Here is a 13697-nt window from a genome sequence, read left to right as displayed (position 1 = left end):
CCCCAAAAGGGATCCAGGCTGGAGCAGTTCCTGAAGGATTGACCCCATGGAAAAGGGATCCAGGCTGGAGCAGTTCCTGAAGGATTGACCCCAAAAGGGATCCAGGCTGGAGCAGTTCCTGAAGGACTGAGCCCATGGAAAGGACACTGGAGCAGTTCCAGGGAAGGTTTAGGTTGGATATTGGGAGAATTCCTCCCTGGAATGGTGTGTCCATCCCTGGCACAGCTGCCCAGGGCGGGGCTGGAGTCCCCATCCCTGCAGGGATTTCAGAGCCACCTGGATGTGGCACTTGGAGACAGGATCAGTGATGGCCTGGGCAGTGCTGGGTTGGACTCCGTGGTCTCCAAAGGCTTTTCCAACCTCAGTGATTCCATGTTTTCCATGGAGGAAGGAAAGCCCAGTGTGCAAGGGCAGCGAGAGCTCTGGGAATCCTTTTGTTCCCTGGGAATATCCGTGCTGTGCAAATCCCACACTTCTGCTTTTTCCTGGCACAAGTTAAACTTGGTGTTCTTGGAGACGGGAACGGGACAGTCTCAAATGACCGGAATCTCTTCCCATCTGGAAGGGGGGACTGCCAACAGTGGGAAAACCACCCCAAATATAACAAACTCCCAGACATTCCCAGCAGAAAACAGGAATTCCAAGGGAGAAAGAAGAAGGGGAAATGCTCCCAGCCCCACCTCACCCTGGCACTGCCACAATCCAAGGAGGGCTCAGAAAGCTCACGGAAACGTGGAATTTTGAGTGGATTTCCTTTAAGATGAAACCTCAATCAAGCCTTCATCCCGCAGAGGGCCAGGATTGTGTTTGTATCCCGGTGTGGATTGTGCAGGAGATCCAAATATTCCTTCCTGTCCTGTCTGCTCAGCAGAGGGAGCTGCAGCCCTTCCAGCGGCTCCGTGTGCCTGCTCTTATCCTTTAAAAGCTTTCACCGTGGGATGTGGAGCTCATTCCGAACCGGATCCATCCTTTAGAATTGTTCTCCTTGGAATGTGGAGCTCATTCTGAACCGGATCCATCCTTTAGAATCGTTCCCCTTGGAATGTGGAGCTCATTCCGAACTGGATCCATCCTTTAGAATTGTTCTTGGAATGTGGAGCTCATTCCGAACCGGATCCATCCTTTAAAAGCATTCCCCTTGGAATGTGGAGCTTGTTCTGAACCGGATCCATCCTTTAGAATCGTTCCCCTTGGAATGTGGAGCTCATTCCGAACTGGATCCATCCTTTAGAAACATTCCCCTTGGAATGTGGAGCTCATTCCGAACCAGATCCATCCTTTAGAATCGTTCCCCTTGGAATGTGGAGCTCATTCCGAGCTGGATCCATCCTTTAGAAGAATCCCCCTTGGAATGTGGAGCTCATTCCGAGCTGGATCCATCCTTTAGAAGAATCCCCCTTGGAATGTGGAGCTCATTCCGAGCTGGATCCATCCTTTAGAAGAATCCCCCTTGGAATGTGGAGCTCATTCTGAACCAGATCCATCCTTTAGAATCGTTCCCCTTGGAATGTGGAGCTTGTTCTGAACTGGATCCATCCTTTAAAAGCGTTCCCTTTGGAATGTGGAGCTTGTTCTGAACTGGATCCATCCTTTAAAAGCGTTCCCTTTGGAATGTGGAGCTTGTTCTGAACTGGATCCATCCTTTAAAAGCGTTCCCTTTGGAATGTGGAGCTCATTCCAAACCGGATCGAGCTGGAGCTGAGCTTGGGTCAGGATCTGAGGCATCCCTGTGCTCTTTGGGCTGAGGCTGCAGGAATTTTGGTGGTGCCGAGTGAAATCCTGGGTGCTGGAACCTCCAGCTCTGAATCCCGGCGCGCCTGCGGGACATCGCTGCCGGATTCTTGGGGACATCGGAATTTTGGGGGCGCCGGGCAGAGCTCGTCAGCGGGAGATGGATGGACTCGTCCTCCACGCCACAGCCAGGTTGTTCCTGACCCAAACTCCGAGCAGAGCTGGGGTTGGTGGGAATTCGGGGCTGTAGATCGGGCTGGATCCGAGCCCTTCCCGGGTTTGGGATTTGGAGCAGGAATGAGGAACGCGTCGCCGCCCTGAGCGCGAGGCCGGATCCTGAGGGGACATCTCTGTGGGACATCTGTGGGCTGTGGGGCTGGGCTGGTGCATCCCAGTGCATCCCAGTGCATCCCAGTGCATTCCCAGTGCATTCCCAGTGCAATCCCAGTGCATCCCAGTGCATTCCCAGAGCGATTCGCCGTCGGAGATGTGGGACAGCGGCGCCGGTGCCTTCCAGCTGCCCGAGTGGATGGTGAGTTTCTGACCCGCTGCCTTCAACCAGCAGCTGAATTCCTGGTGAGAACTTCAGGATAAGCCCTGGAGTGAGGCTCGTTAAGGTGGGAGATTAACGAGCATCATTGGCATTAATTGCCTCATTAATAAGGGCCAAGTGTCCGGGATGATCCCCCCCCCCCGATCACCCCAAATCTGTTGTATTCACAGCCAGTTTTTATGGAATTTGGGACTGGCGGGGAGGAGGAGTGGCAGAATCCACAGTGTGTTCCAGGAGATTTGGGATTTCATCTCAGGTCCACCTTTTCAGTGTAATTTTTACCAGCAATTTGCATTCTGCTGTCAGAATAAAACCTTTAAAACTTCCAGGCGCCCTCCAGGGCACCAAGCGCTCCTCGTTTGAGTGGTTAAAGAGTTTAGAATAGATCCCAAATATTAAAATCCACTTTTCCCTTCTTCTCTGGTGGAAAGAATTCCCAAAGCAGCTGAAAATAAAATTACATAGCTCCAAAACACCAGGCAGGGCTTGGAGGGCAGAATTCCATGTCTGGGATTGGCTTCGTGTGTCCCCTGGTATCCTGTGACCCAAAAATGGACCAATATTTGTTATTTCTTCCTAAATTTCTGCTCACATCTCCAGTCTGGATTTTAAGCTGTCCTTCTCGGTAGTTCTTCTAAAAATACTTGGATCAATGTGATAAAAAGCTGGAATTCTGGTGCTCCTGCAAAGGAATTTGATTTTATTTATAAATATTGTCCATGTATTGGATTCGGGCACATTATTCCCCTTTATATCCATCTTTATGTTCCCTGCTATCCCTTTCTTAATTGTGTGGATTTTATTGTGAAATTCCAGTTTATTCTGCCTCTCACTCAATTTTTGCGACACAATTCCAAATTTAACATATTTTTATCAACAATCAGGAATGACTTTTGCATTTTAGGGTTATCAGTGGCAAACTTTGCATCATTCACAACTTCATTTATAGCCTCGAATGTGGGTTTTTCTCTGGAAAAACTTGGAGTTTTCCCTAAAAACAAAACCTCTCCCTGTGGGTTCTCTAATTTTTCCATTGTGGACTCGTTGCTTCTGGGATCGGGGTCAGATGACAAAAACTTTATTTCAATAGATTTTTTTTTTTAATTCTTATTGCTTCAATAATTTCCTTTTCCAGGGCAGTTTTATGATTTCATGGATGGTTTAAAGCTGTGTGGCATCAAATCCATCTCCAAAGGGCTCCAAAGGGTCATGTCCTGCAGCGAAATTTTTAATCAGGGTTTTAACTCAGCTCATTTGCATTTTATGTGGTACCTCGGGTCAGCGTGGGAGGCAGCAGCCACATTTCAAGAAATAATTAGCCCAAGCTCTAAATTGCTTATTATCTTTAAGGTCATTATTTCAAAAGAGTCTTTTAGGTCTTAATGTTCTTGCTGAGTCCCTGTTTTTACGTCCACCTCTTGTTATTAACCAAATATTGGAAAATTGTATTGGTAGTGAATAGTAATAGTAATAGTAGTAGTAGTAGTAATAATAATAATAATTCCTTTGAATTGCTTCTTGGGAAAGAAGCTGAAAATGTGGCTTCTCCCATATTTTGGGACTCTGATGGAATCACAGAATCCCTGAGGCTGGAAAACCCCTCCGAGCCCACGGAGTCCAAGCATTCCCAGCATGGCCAAGGCCACCACTGCCCCATGTCCCCAAGTGCCACATCCACACGGCTTTGAAATCCTCCCCAGGGCTGGGGACTCCGAACCTCCCTGGGCAGCCTTTTCCAGAGCTTTTCCATGAAGGAATTGTCCCCAGAATCCCACCTGGACCTCCTGAACACCCTCAGCAGTCCTGGAAGGGCTCCGTGTGCGGCTCTGCGAGGAGCTGTGGGATCCCACGGGACGAGGTGTCCTGGCAGGAGGTGACTCCGCAGGGATTTTCCAGCTCCAGCTGCTGAGATCCCACATTTCCCAACTATAAAACACCCGTGGCCTGTTTGGTGCGAGCTGAGGCAATGTGGAAATAGCAGTTTCCTGGTTTTCCTGATTTTTGGGGGATTGTGGCCAACAGAGGACCCAGTCCACTGCTGAGGGAGGAGATTTTTCTCTTCCTTGTCCTTCCCGTTGTCCCCACTGGAAGTGCCTAGGTTAGGGGTTTGCTGTTTTCTCCTTTGAAGGATTTCTCCTCCCTGCTCCCACCAATTCCAAGGGATTCTCTGTCAGATGTCCCTGGATCCTGGAAGTGTCCAAGGCCCGGCTGGGACAGTGGGAGGTGTCCCTGCCATGGCAGGGGTGGCACTGGAGAGGCTCCCACCAGAATTCCACCATTCCATGATCCAGCACTGGGGTTGATGCCTTGTGGAGGCTGAGCTGGAGCAGAGGCTGAGCAGAACTAAGGAATAAATCAGGGATTTATGAAAGGATCTCCTCCATGGATCCACCTTGGGCAGCACCAGAGCCCAGCCAGGGCTGCACCCAAATGACCCAAAATGAACCCAAGATGAACCAAAATGGCCCCAAAATGAACCCAAATGAACCAAAATGGTCCCAAAATGAACCCAAATGAACCAAAATGGTCCCAAAATGAACGCAAGATGAACCAAAATGGCCCCAAAATGAACCCAAGATGACCCAAAATGAACCAAAATGGCCCCAAAATGAACCCAAATGACCCAAAATGGTCCCAAAATGAACCCAAATGACCCAAACTGGCCCCAAAATGAACCCAAATGGTCCCAAAATGCACAAGCGCTCCCGGGGCTCTCCCTGGGATCAGTTCTGCTCCATTGGCACCTTGGAGTTCATTGTCCCATTCCAGCTCCAGCCCATCAGTCCCACCCTGCTTGTTTTTCTCTCTCCAGCCCACGGTGTTTGTGCTCCTGGGCTGAGGTTTGGATCATTTGTCCTTGGTGCCCAGCTGGAGCAGGAATTGTTTTGTGTCCCTGCTCTGTGCACAGAGCTCACCATCCCATCATGTGAAGCTCAGACCCACACACCAAAGCAGTTCAGAATGTGAAAAATATAAAAACTAAACCCTGAGGCATCAGGGTGATCCCTTCAAGAACCAATGGTTAGAATTCCCAACCCCTTGGAAAAGCGTTTTGGCCCAGGTGGGCGACTCCTCATTCCCGTCCTTTTGCAAATCCTCGGGCTAAAACCAGTTTTAACCTGCACATTCCCTGGCTGTTTTCCACACAGGGGTTAAACCCGGGTTTGTTAATCCTGGATCGAGCTCCGTGTGATGGATCTGGAACACTTTGAGCCCCGGTGAAATGTTCAGCTCGGGGGGGATCCCACATTGATTGAAGGGATGAGGAACTCCGGAATGAGCGGGGTGGGACAATCCTTCTCCTGGAATGCCGTGATCCGGGCTCGGGAGCTGGATGAGGAGGTGAGGCTGAGGGTTTGGAGCTCATTCCCAACATGGAGAGGGTTTGGCATCACCAACCCCGTGGGAGGAGCCAGGCTTGTGCCAACGCCGGTGTCCCCAACACCTCTCAGGTGTCACCAGGAGCAGGAGGTGAAGGACCCGCCTTGGCAGCTCCAGCGCTGCAGGAAAACAACGTTTCCTTCAGGAATAGAGATGAGGTTTGGAGTGGGACATCAGGACAATCACCTTGATCCCCACCCCATGTCACAGCACAAAAAAAAAAATAATTTCTCACCAATCTTCACCCTTCTTTGTTTAAAAAAAAAAAAAGAAAACTGATTTTCTATCTCTGCATCATCGATGGATGAGATGTTTTTCCACTGGGAAAAGACTTCCCAGGAAGTTTGTCACCGAGCAGTGGCAGTTCTGCAAGGCCACCGCCTTGTCCTGCTGTTCTATCCATAAAATGATGGATTTAAATTCATTCCGTGCAGAAATTTGAATTCCCAAGTTCTTGGCAGGTGGATTTGGAAGCTCCAGCAATGCTGGAGAGCTTGTGCTGCTTAACCCCTCAGAAAACTCTTGTTTTCTCCCTTTGTTCCCAAAAAATAACAAATACCCGTGGCCAAGAATCAATTAAAGACACTCAGAACAAAACAATTTACTGGGATTGAGCGTAGTTCTCTCTGGTTTTATTTGGCTGACCCAGATTGGCAGAGAAATTACAGAATATTCCTGAGCTCTGGGGTAGAGATGAAGCAAAATCTTTTATTTTTAGCATTTTTATTGAATATTTGTTCTTAATGTGTTCGACCAGACCTTCACTGAGGAAAAAAAGGTTTTTTTTCCCAGGAAAAGCTTTTGGATTTAAGTAACTTGGTGTGAAAACCTGCTGGAAAAGGAGTTTGTGCTTTGGTGTCACCATAAAATGGGTTTTTTACCCCCTTTAAAGGCTCTGAGTTGTTTTACACTGAGCTGAAGTCTTGTCTCCCTTAGGATTTTGCAGGAGAAGGTTCATGGATAATGTGGGAAATGAAAACTTTACCTGGAAAACACAATTGGGGCAGCAATATCAAGTGAGAAAAACAATGCTGATCCCAGCTTCTCATTCCCTGAGATATTTCCACACTGGAAATAATTCATATTTCTATTTCTCACGTTTTTCAGTCATTGTACAACTCAGGAATTCTGAGGGGATTTCCCTCCTTTTTTTTCCCCCCATCTTTTCCTTCAGGAATTGCTTTCATCTAGCTCAGGAATTTTTTGCTCTTTTAGTGAATTCCTTGAAATCTGCCCTGGAGAGGGAAAATGCCATGGGAGGAACATTTTGGGGATTTTCCCTGGCAGCATTTTCCATCCTCGGGACAACTGTTGAGAGGAGCAGGATCAGATCCAACCTGGGGTAAATCCAGTGTAAACCTGGTGTAAATCTGGTGTATAGAAAGAATCAGGGCTGGGGGAGCTTTTTAGTTCCATATTCAGAATTGGTGCTGAGGACAATCAGTTGTGCCCTGCTGCTTCCCAGATCCCTTTTCCTTGGAATCACAGGATGGAATCACAGGATGGGTTGGGTTGGAGGAGACCTCAAAGCCCCACCAACCTCTGGCAGTGCCTCACCAGCCTCGTTTTTCCCATTTTTTCTTCCTTGGATCATCTCTTCCCTCCTAAAAGGCTGTGGAACGAGCGGATGCCGTGCAGGACAATCATTTTCATTCTCATTTAATGCCTGGAGTTTTTATCCAAGGAGTTTTTTCCGTGATAATTTATTACCTGAGATAATTCCCATAAAAGCCCCTCAACATCCTACCCAGAGAAGCTGTGGCTGCTCCATCCCTGGAAACGTCCAAGGCTGGAGCAACCTGGGATGGTGGGAGATGTGGAGTGGAACTGGATGGGATTTAAGGTCCCTTCCAACCCAAACCATTCCATGATTCCATAATTCCCAAAGGATTGGAACAACACAGGGATGGACGTTGGAGTCTGGACCCTTCCAAGGACAAACTCTGCCCTGGTTGCCATGGGGGACGCAGCGAGGGGCGGGATAATTAAAATAATAATAATTAAAAACCACTTTGCCATCCAACAAACGCCCCCGTTGTTTTAGTTGCTCATTAGTTAATTTCCTTCTAACGAGGCTCCGTCATCTGACATTGGGGGGGAAAGAGGGAGAGCGGGGAGGGGAGGGCCCGAGTTAAAGGAGCTTAATTAGCGAGTTAATTATAGCGAGCAGGGAAATGTCCTGGTTACATAAATAAGGCATTGTGGCCAGGCCACGTTCAAAACTTGCCGCGGCGGAGCTCCGGAGGTCAGGGAACGCTGTAATTCCACACAAAACACAGGCAGGAATTGTTCGCGGCGACGCCTCATTAAGTCCTGGGGTCTGCCAAAAAAATAAAAAACCACAAAAATTTAAAAAAAAAAATCCGAAAATCCCAACTGGTTCCCTTCGGCTCCCGCCCCGGCTGCCTCCGCCTGCGGTGAAACCGGAGCGGGCAGGATCAGCGGGATGGGGATGGGTGCTGGGTATAAATGGGCATTCCCTGCTCCCGGGGGAGCGGCGCCCGGGGGCAGCCGGCGAGGCCACCATGCCCAACAAGAAGAAGTACAACGTCAACGGGCAGTCAACGGGCACGAAAGCCCAGGTGAGGGCACGCTTTGGGACCGTAATAATGGCTTTTCTGCTCAAAAACGCCATCGTTTCTCTGTTGCCTCTCTCTTCTTCCTCCTTTCCCTCGCTGTTTGCATCCAGTCGCTTATTCCTGGAGCTCCTCAGCTGGAGAAAATCCAAACCTCTGGAGGGTTTATCTTAAATTTTCTCTTGGGAGTGATGAAGAGTCGAGGCAAACGCGTTGCTCCGGGGTTGTTCTTCTGTCTGGAGGAGTTGGTGGGGTCGGCGTGGGGAAGTTTTCCAGGAAAACCTTGGATAAGGAGACCTTTTTTGCACGGAGGAGTAGCTCAAGGTGGCTCTTTGTGATGGAAACCCCAGGTCAGATGAGCCGTGGCTCATTTGGAATGTAAAGGTGAAACCTCACCTGCATTAACCCCTTGTGCCCCTGCAGGTGAGGTTTTCCAGCGGGAATTGTTTGTTCCTGCTGGAAGTTGAAAGCAGCAGCTCTTGTGTCACTTCAGAGCAGCTTGGGCTCCTAAATCCAAGGAACTGCAGCTCTCCAAGGCTCCACAGCTTCTCCTTGGAGCTGTTGCCTTCAGAGCTGTTCTGGTGGGAGCTGACCGAGCTCAGCCTGGAGCCAAATCTCTCTTTTCATCCCATCTGGAACATTCTCGTCTTCCCAGCCGGGCTGGAACATGACTCTTGTGAGTTTGGCAGGGATTGGAGCAGCCTGTGGTAGGGGAAGGTGTCCTGTGGAACTGGATGATCCTTAAGGTCCCTTCCAACCCAAACCATCCTGGGATTCTGTGAAATTCCCTTTTTGCCCACTCTCTGTATTCCCTAAAGGATTAAACCCAAAGGACCTTGGCCAGCACAAGCCAAAAGCAGATCCGAGTCTTGACCTGGTCCCTTCCCGAATTTCCCTTTCCTGGTGCTTCCTTCCACCTCCTGGCTGTCTCAGCTAAAGCTGAGCCCAACTCGTGGCCGTGTTTAAGGGGTTTAAACCTTAAAGGGTTTATTTAAGTCTGGTTCTAATTCTGCCTGATTCGGTTCAGGACTTCTTTTGCTTCGTCGTTTCCTTGGTTTTGGACGTGTGAGGGCTCAGGGAGCTCTGAACTACCAAGATCATTGCGTTGTGTGAAAAGTTGGGTTCAATGTCCTTGAAGAGGTGATGTGGGAAAAAAAAAAAAGTGAATTTAACCCAAATTATTCCCCGTTTGTTAGAATCCCTGTGTGTCTCCAGCTCCACTTCATGCCAGTAACCTCCTCCTGCAATGGAGCTGCTCAGCCGTGCAGGGATTTGTTCTAAATTAAGGGAAGGAAAAGGACAAAAAAGGGAAGTTATTTCAGGCCAGCAGCTTCTTAGAGGAGGAACACAAACCCTGGTGTGTGTGCAAAGCCCCCGTCCCGCCGGGATCAGGGCGTTAATCCCGGCACAGCACTGGCTGTAACTTGAGTTTGGTGTGGATTTTCCCTTCCCTGATCTGGTGTCGTTCTCTTGTGTACTCCTAAAAACTTGTGTTCTCCAGCCAGCTGTGCTCCCAAAATTCAACAGCCTGGAGTGACAGCTCTAATTTTGTCTGGAAGGACTGAAATTAAACAAAATTGGCAATTTACCATATCCAGTCCCCATTAAATAACAGGAATTGTGCTCCGAGCCATGACTGAGATGTGCCGGTGTCTGCTCAAGGCTTTGGGTTCTTGGGGTTGATCTGTTGGGTTTTTTTATGGAAAATCCCTGATTTCTTTCCACAGATCCAGTTTGCTGACCAAAAGCAGGAGTTCAACAAGCGCCCGACCAAGATCGGCCGCCGGTCGCTGTCCCGCTCCATCTCGCAGTCCTCGACAGACAGCTACAGCTCAGGTGTGTCCAGGCATCTCCCACGCCTGCTCTGGGGTCAGACTTTTGCCTTTTTCCTCCTTGTCCTGTATGGATAGATGGAAAATGAAAATTATTCTGGTGCTCTTCTGCTCTCTCCTTATAACCCCAGCGTGCAGCTGCTGCTGCCTTCCCTTCCATTCCCTTCCTCCCTGTCCTGTTCCTCCCAGGAAAAGTGTTTCCGTGCTTTATTCCTGCTTGAGCATCACAAATCCACTGTAGGCTTGTTGCACATGGGGTTGGAGTCTTCGGGGAGTTGGAAGGGCTCTTGGAAGGGGTTTCTCCAGCTGGAACGTTGCTGGATGGATTTTTGGGATACTTGGCGGCTCACGGTGTATTTGGGGAGAATTTGGGTGGTTTTGGGGACCTTAGAGCTCATCTCATTCCATCCCCCTGCCGTGGTCAAGGACACCTTCCATGAGTCCAGGCTGCTCCAAGCCTCATCCAGCCTGGCCTGAGAGGTTCAAAGCTCGGATTCAGTTCTGGACCTCGGGGGTTGTTGGCAAGGTGGGGCTCGCCCTTCATCCCCTGCCGAGGATGAGGAGAAATTCCAGCAATGCCTAATTCCCTCCTAATTCCCTGGGATGGAGAGCCGGGCAGCTCTGAAGGAGCCTGGCACCCAGGCTGAGCATTTTCCTTGGAATCCTGAAACCTTTCCCGCGAGCCAGGAGGGAGAGCATGGAGCTTGTTGGGTCCTGCAGGAAACACAACCCCATGGCCAGTTTAACACCTTTTTTTTGGGGTTTCGATGTGGGGATGTCACTGGAGCTGATCAGGGTAGAAGATCGTTTGATTTGCTCTGAATAAATGAAGGAGCCGTTGGAATCCATCCCCGCTCAAGGCCTGGATACCTCTGGAATGCCGCGGCTCTCTGGGAATGCTGGTGGGGTCAGCACTTCCTGCTTGCCCCGTTCCCCTGGTGCAGATTTGGGGTGGAAACTGGGAATCTTGACCCTAGCAGCTCCTTTGGGTTCCAGAGGGGATGTGGAAGGAGGAGTATCCATCACCGTGTCCATCATTCCCGGTGATCCAAAATGTCAGGCAGCTCCAGCAGGGCCAACGTGGATGGAGCTGTTCCACCACGGAATTCCTGTGGGGTGGAGCAAATTGTTGGATGCCAGGCCTCAGGTTCACTTTACAAGCACCACATGAGCTGGAGACGAAGGGCTTGGAGCAGAACAATTCCATGAGGAACGGCCAGTTGGGTCCTGGAAGGGTCAGCTGGAGAGGAAGGGCTTGGAGCAGAACAATTCCATGAGGAACGGCCAGTTGGGTCCTGGAAGGGTCAGCTGGAGAGGAAGGACTTGGAGCAGAACAATTCCATGAGGAACGGCCAGTTGGGTCCTGGAAGGGTCAGCTGGAGAGGAAGGACTTGGAGCAGAACAATTCCATGAGGAATGAGGGAATGGCCAGTTGGGTCCTGGAAGGGTCACCATCTTTGGGGAAGAGAGATGGGAGAACTTCTCGGGGAAGAGAAGTGGGAGAACTTTTAGGAAGAGAGGTGGGAGGGCTTTTAGGAAGAGAGGTGGGAGAACTTTTGGGGGAAGAGAGGTGGGAGAAGACCCTGCAGAGGAGCCCGTGTGGGAACCAGTCACTGCTCAATCCCATCACTGTGCTCTTGGAGATGGATGAGAATTAACAATTCATCCCAGCTAAATCCAGCTGGGAAAAGGAGAAGGAGAGATCCCAGCTGGGCCTGGAAGGAGCTGGGATGGAAGGACATCCATGGACACCCTCGGTGGGGCACCCACACACTTCCCCGTGGGCACTGGGAATTTTGGGAATGTTTAACCCTTTTCTGACCCGCCCTGCTCCCTGCAGCTGCCTCCTACACGGACAGCTCGGACGATGAGACCTCCCCGAGGGACAAGCAGCAGAAGAACTCCAAGGGCAGCAGCGATTTCTGCGTGAAGAACATCAAACAGGCCGAGTTCGGGCGCCGCGAGATCGAGATCGCCGAGCAGGGTAAGGGGGCTCCTGCCTCCCGACCCCTCCTGGGCAGCCTCGGGGTGCTGCTGGCCTCCTGACCCCCTTCCTGGGCTTGGGAAAGCTGCTGTGGGGTTTTGGGGTTGGGAAAGCTGCTGTGGGGTTTTGGGGTTGGGGCTTCTGTGGGGTTTTGGGGTTGGGAAAGCTGCTGTGGGGTTTTGGGGTTGGGAAAGCTGCTCGGGGGTTTTGGGGTTGGGAAAGCTGCTGTGGGGTTTTGGGGTTGGAAAAGCTGCTGTGGGGTTTTGGGGTTGGGAAAGCTGCTGTGGGGTTTTGGGGTTGGAAAAGCTGCTGTGGGGTTTTGGGGTGGGAAAGCTGCTGTGGGGTTTTGGGGTGGGAAAGCTGCTAGGGGGTTTTGGGGTTGGGAAAGCTGCTGTGGGGTTTTGGGGTGGGAAAGCTGCTGTGGGGTTTTGGGGTTGGGAAAGCTGCTCGGGGGTTTTGGTGTGGGAAAGCTGCTCGGGGGTTTTGGGGTGGGAAAGCTGCTCGGGGGTTTTGGGGTGGGAAAGCTGCTCGGGGCTTTTGGGGTTGGGAAAGCTGCTGTGGGGCTTTTGGGGTTGGGAAAGCTGCTCGGGGGTTTTGGGGTTGGGAAAGCTGCTCGGGGGGTTTGGGGTTGGGAAAGCTGCTGTGGGGTTTTGGGGTGGGAAAGCTGCTGTGGCATTTGGGATTGGGGCTTCTGTGGGGTTTTGGGGTTGGGAAAAATTCTGTGGGGTTTAGGGGCTGGAAAGCTTCTGTGGGGTTTTGGGGTTGGAAAAGCTGCTCGGGGGTTTTGGGGTTGGGGCTTCTGTGGGCTTTTGGGAAATGGGAAAGCTTCTGTAGAGTTTTGGCATTTGGGGCTTCTGTGGGGTTTGGAAATCTGTGGGGTTTTGGGCTGTAGGAAAGGTGATGTGGGGTTTTGGGGTTGGGGCTTCTGTGGGGTTTGGGAAATGGGAAAGCTTCTGTGGGGTTTTGGGGGTTGGGAAAGCTGCTCGGGGCTTTTGGGGTGGGAAAGCTGCTGTGGCATTTGGGATTGGGGCTTCTGTGGGGTTTGGGAAATGGGAAAGCTTCTGTGGGGTTCTGACGTTTGGGGCTTCTGTGGGGTTTGGAAATCTGTGGGGTTTTGGGGTGTAGGAAAGGTGATGTGGGGTTTTGAGGGTTGGAAAAGCTTCTGTGGAGTTTTGGGGTTTGGGAAATCTGTGGAGTTTTGGGGTTTGGGAAAGCTGTGGGGTTTTGGGGGGATGAGGGCTTCTGTGGTGTTTTGGGGGTTGGGAAAGCTGCCGTGGAATTTTGGGGTTGGAAAAGCTTCTGTGGAGTTTTGGGGATGGGAAAGCTTCTGTGAGGTTTTGGGGTTGGGGAAAGCTGTGGGCTTTTGGGGATGGGAAAGCTTCTGTGAGGTTTTGGGGTTGGGGAAAGCTGCTGTGGCATTTGGGATTGGGGCTTCTGTGGGGTTTTGGGGATGGGAAAGATTCTGTGGGGTTTTGGGGTTGGGGTTTCTGTGGGGTTTGGGAAATGGGAAAGCTTCTGTAGAGTTTTGGCATTTGGGGCTTCTGTGGGGTTTGGAAATCTGTGAGGTTTGGAAATCTGTGGGGTTTGGAAATCTGTGGGGTTTTGGGCTGTAGGAAAGGTGATGTGGGGTTTTGGGGTTG

General features: G+C 50.7%; 1 protein-coding gene across 3 annotated transcripts in view; it reads left to right on the top strand.

Moving 5' to 3' along the window:
• Positions 1-13697, top strand: part of AHCYL2 (adenosylhomocysteinase like 2) — a 64089-nt gene that overhangs the window by 29676 nt on the left and 20716 nt on the right. Inside the window, exons 1-3 of one of the 3 annotated variants that reach the window (XM_077783728.1) lie at positions 2244-2263; positions 9969-10077; positions 11914-12057. In XM_077783728.1, the coding sequence (XP_077639854.1) occupies positions 2261-2263; positions 9969-10077; positions 11914-12057 (256 nt within the window). In that variant the 5' untranslated portion in view covers positions 2244-2260. Of the gene's footprint in view, positions 1-2243; positions 2264-8174; positions 8248-9968; positions 10078-11913; positions 12058-13697 lie in introns of those variants that run through there. The other 2 variants (XM_077783727.1, XM_077783726.1) reach the window with 2 other exon arrangements.

This window comes from Lonchura striata, chromosome 5 (assembly GCF_046129695.1).
Source record: "Lonchura striata isolate bLonStr1 chromosome 5, bLonStr1.mat, whole genome shotgun sequence".
Classification (NCBI taxonomy): Eukaryota; Metazoa; Chordata; class Aves; order Passeriformes; family Estrildidae; genus Lonchura; species Lonchura striata.
This window is presented reverse-complemented; position numbering and strand designations above follow the sequence as displayed.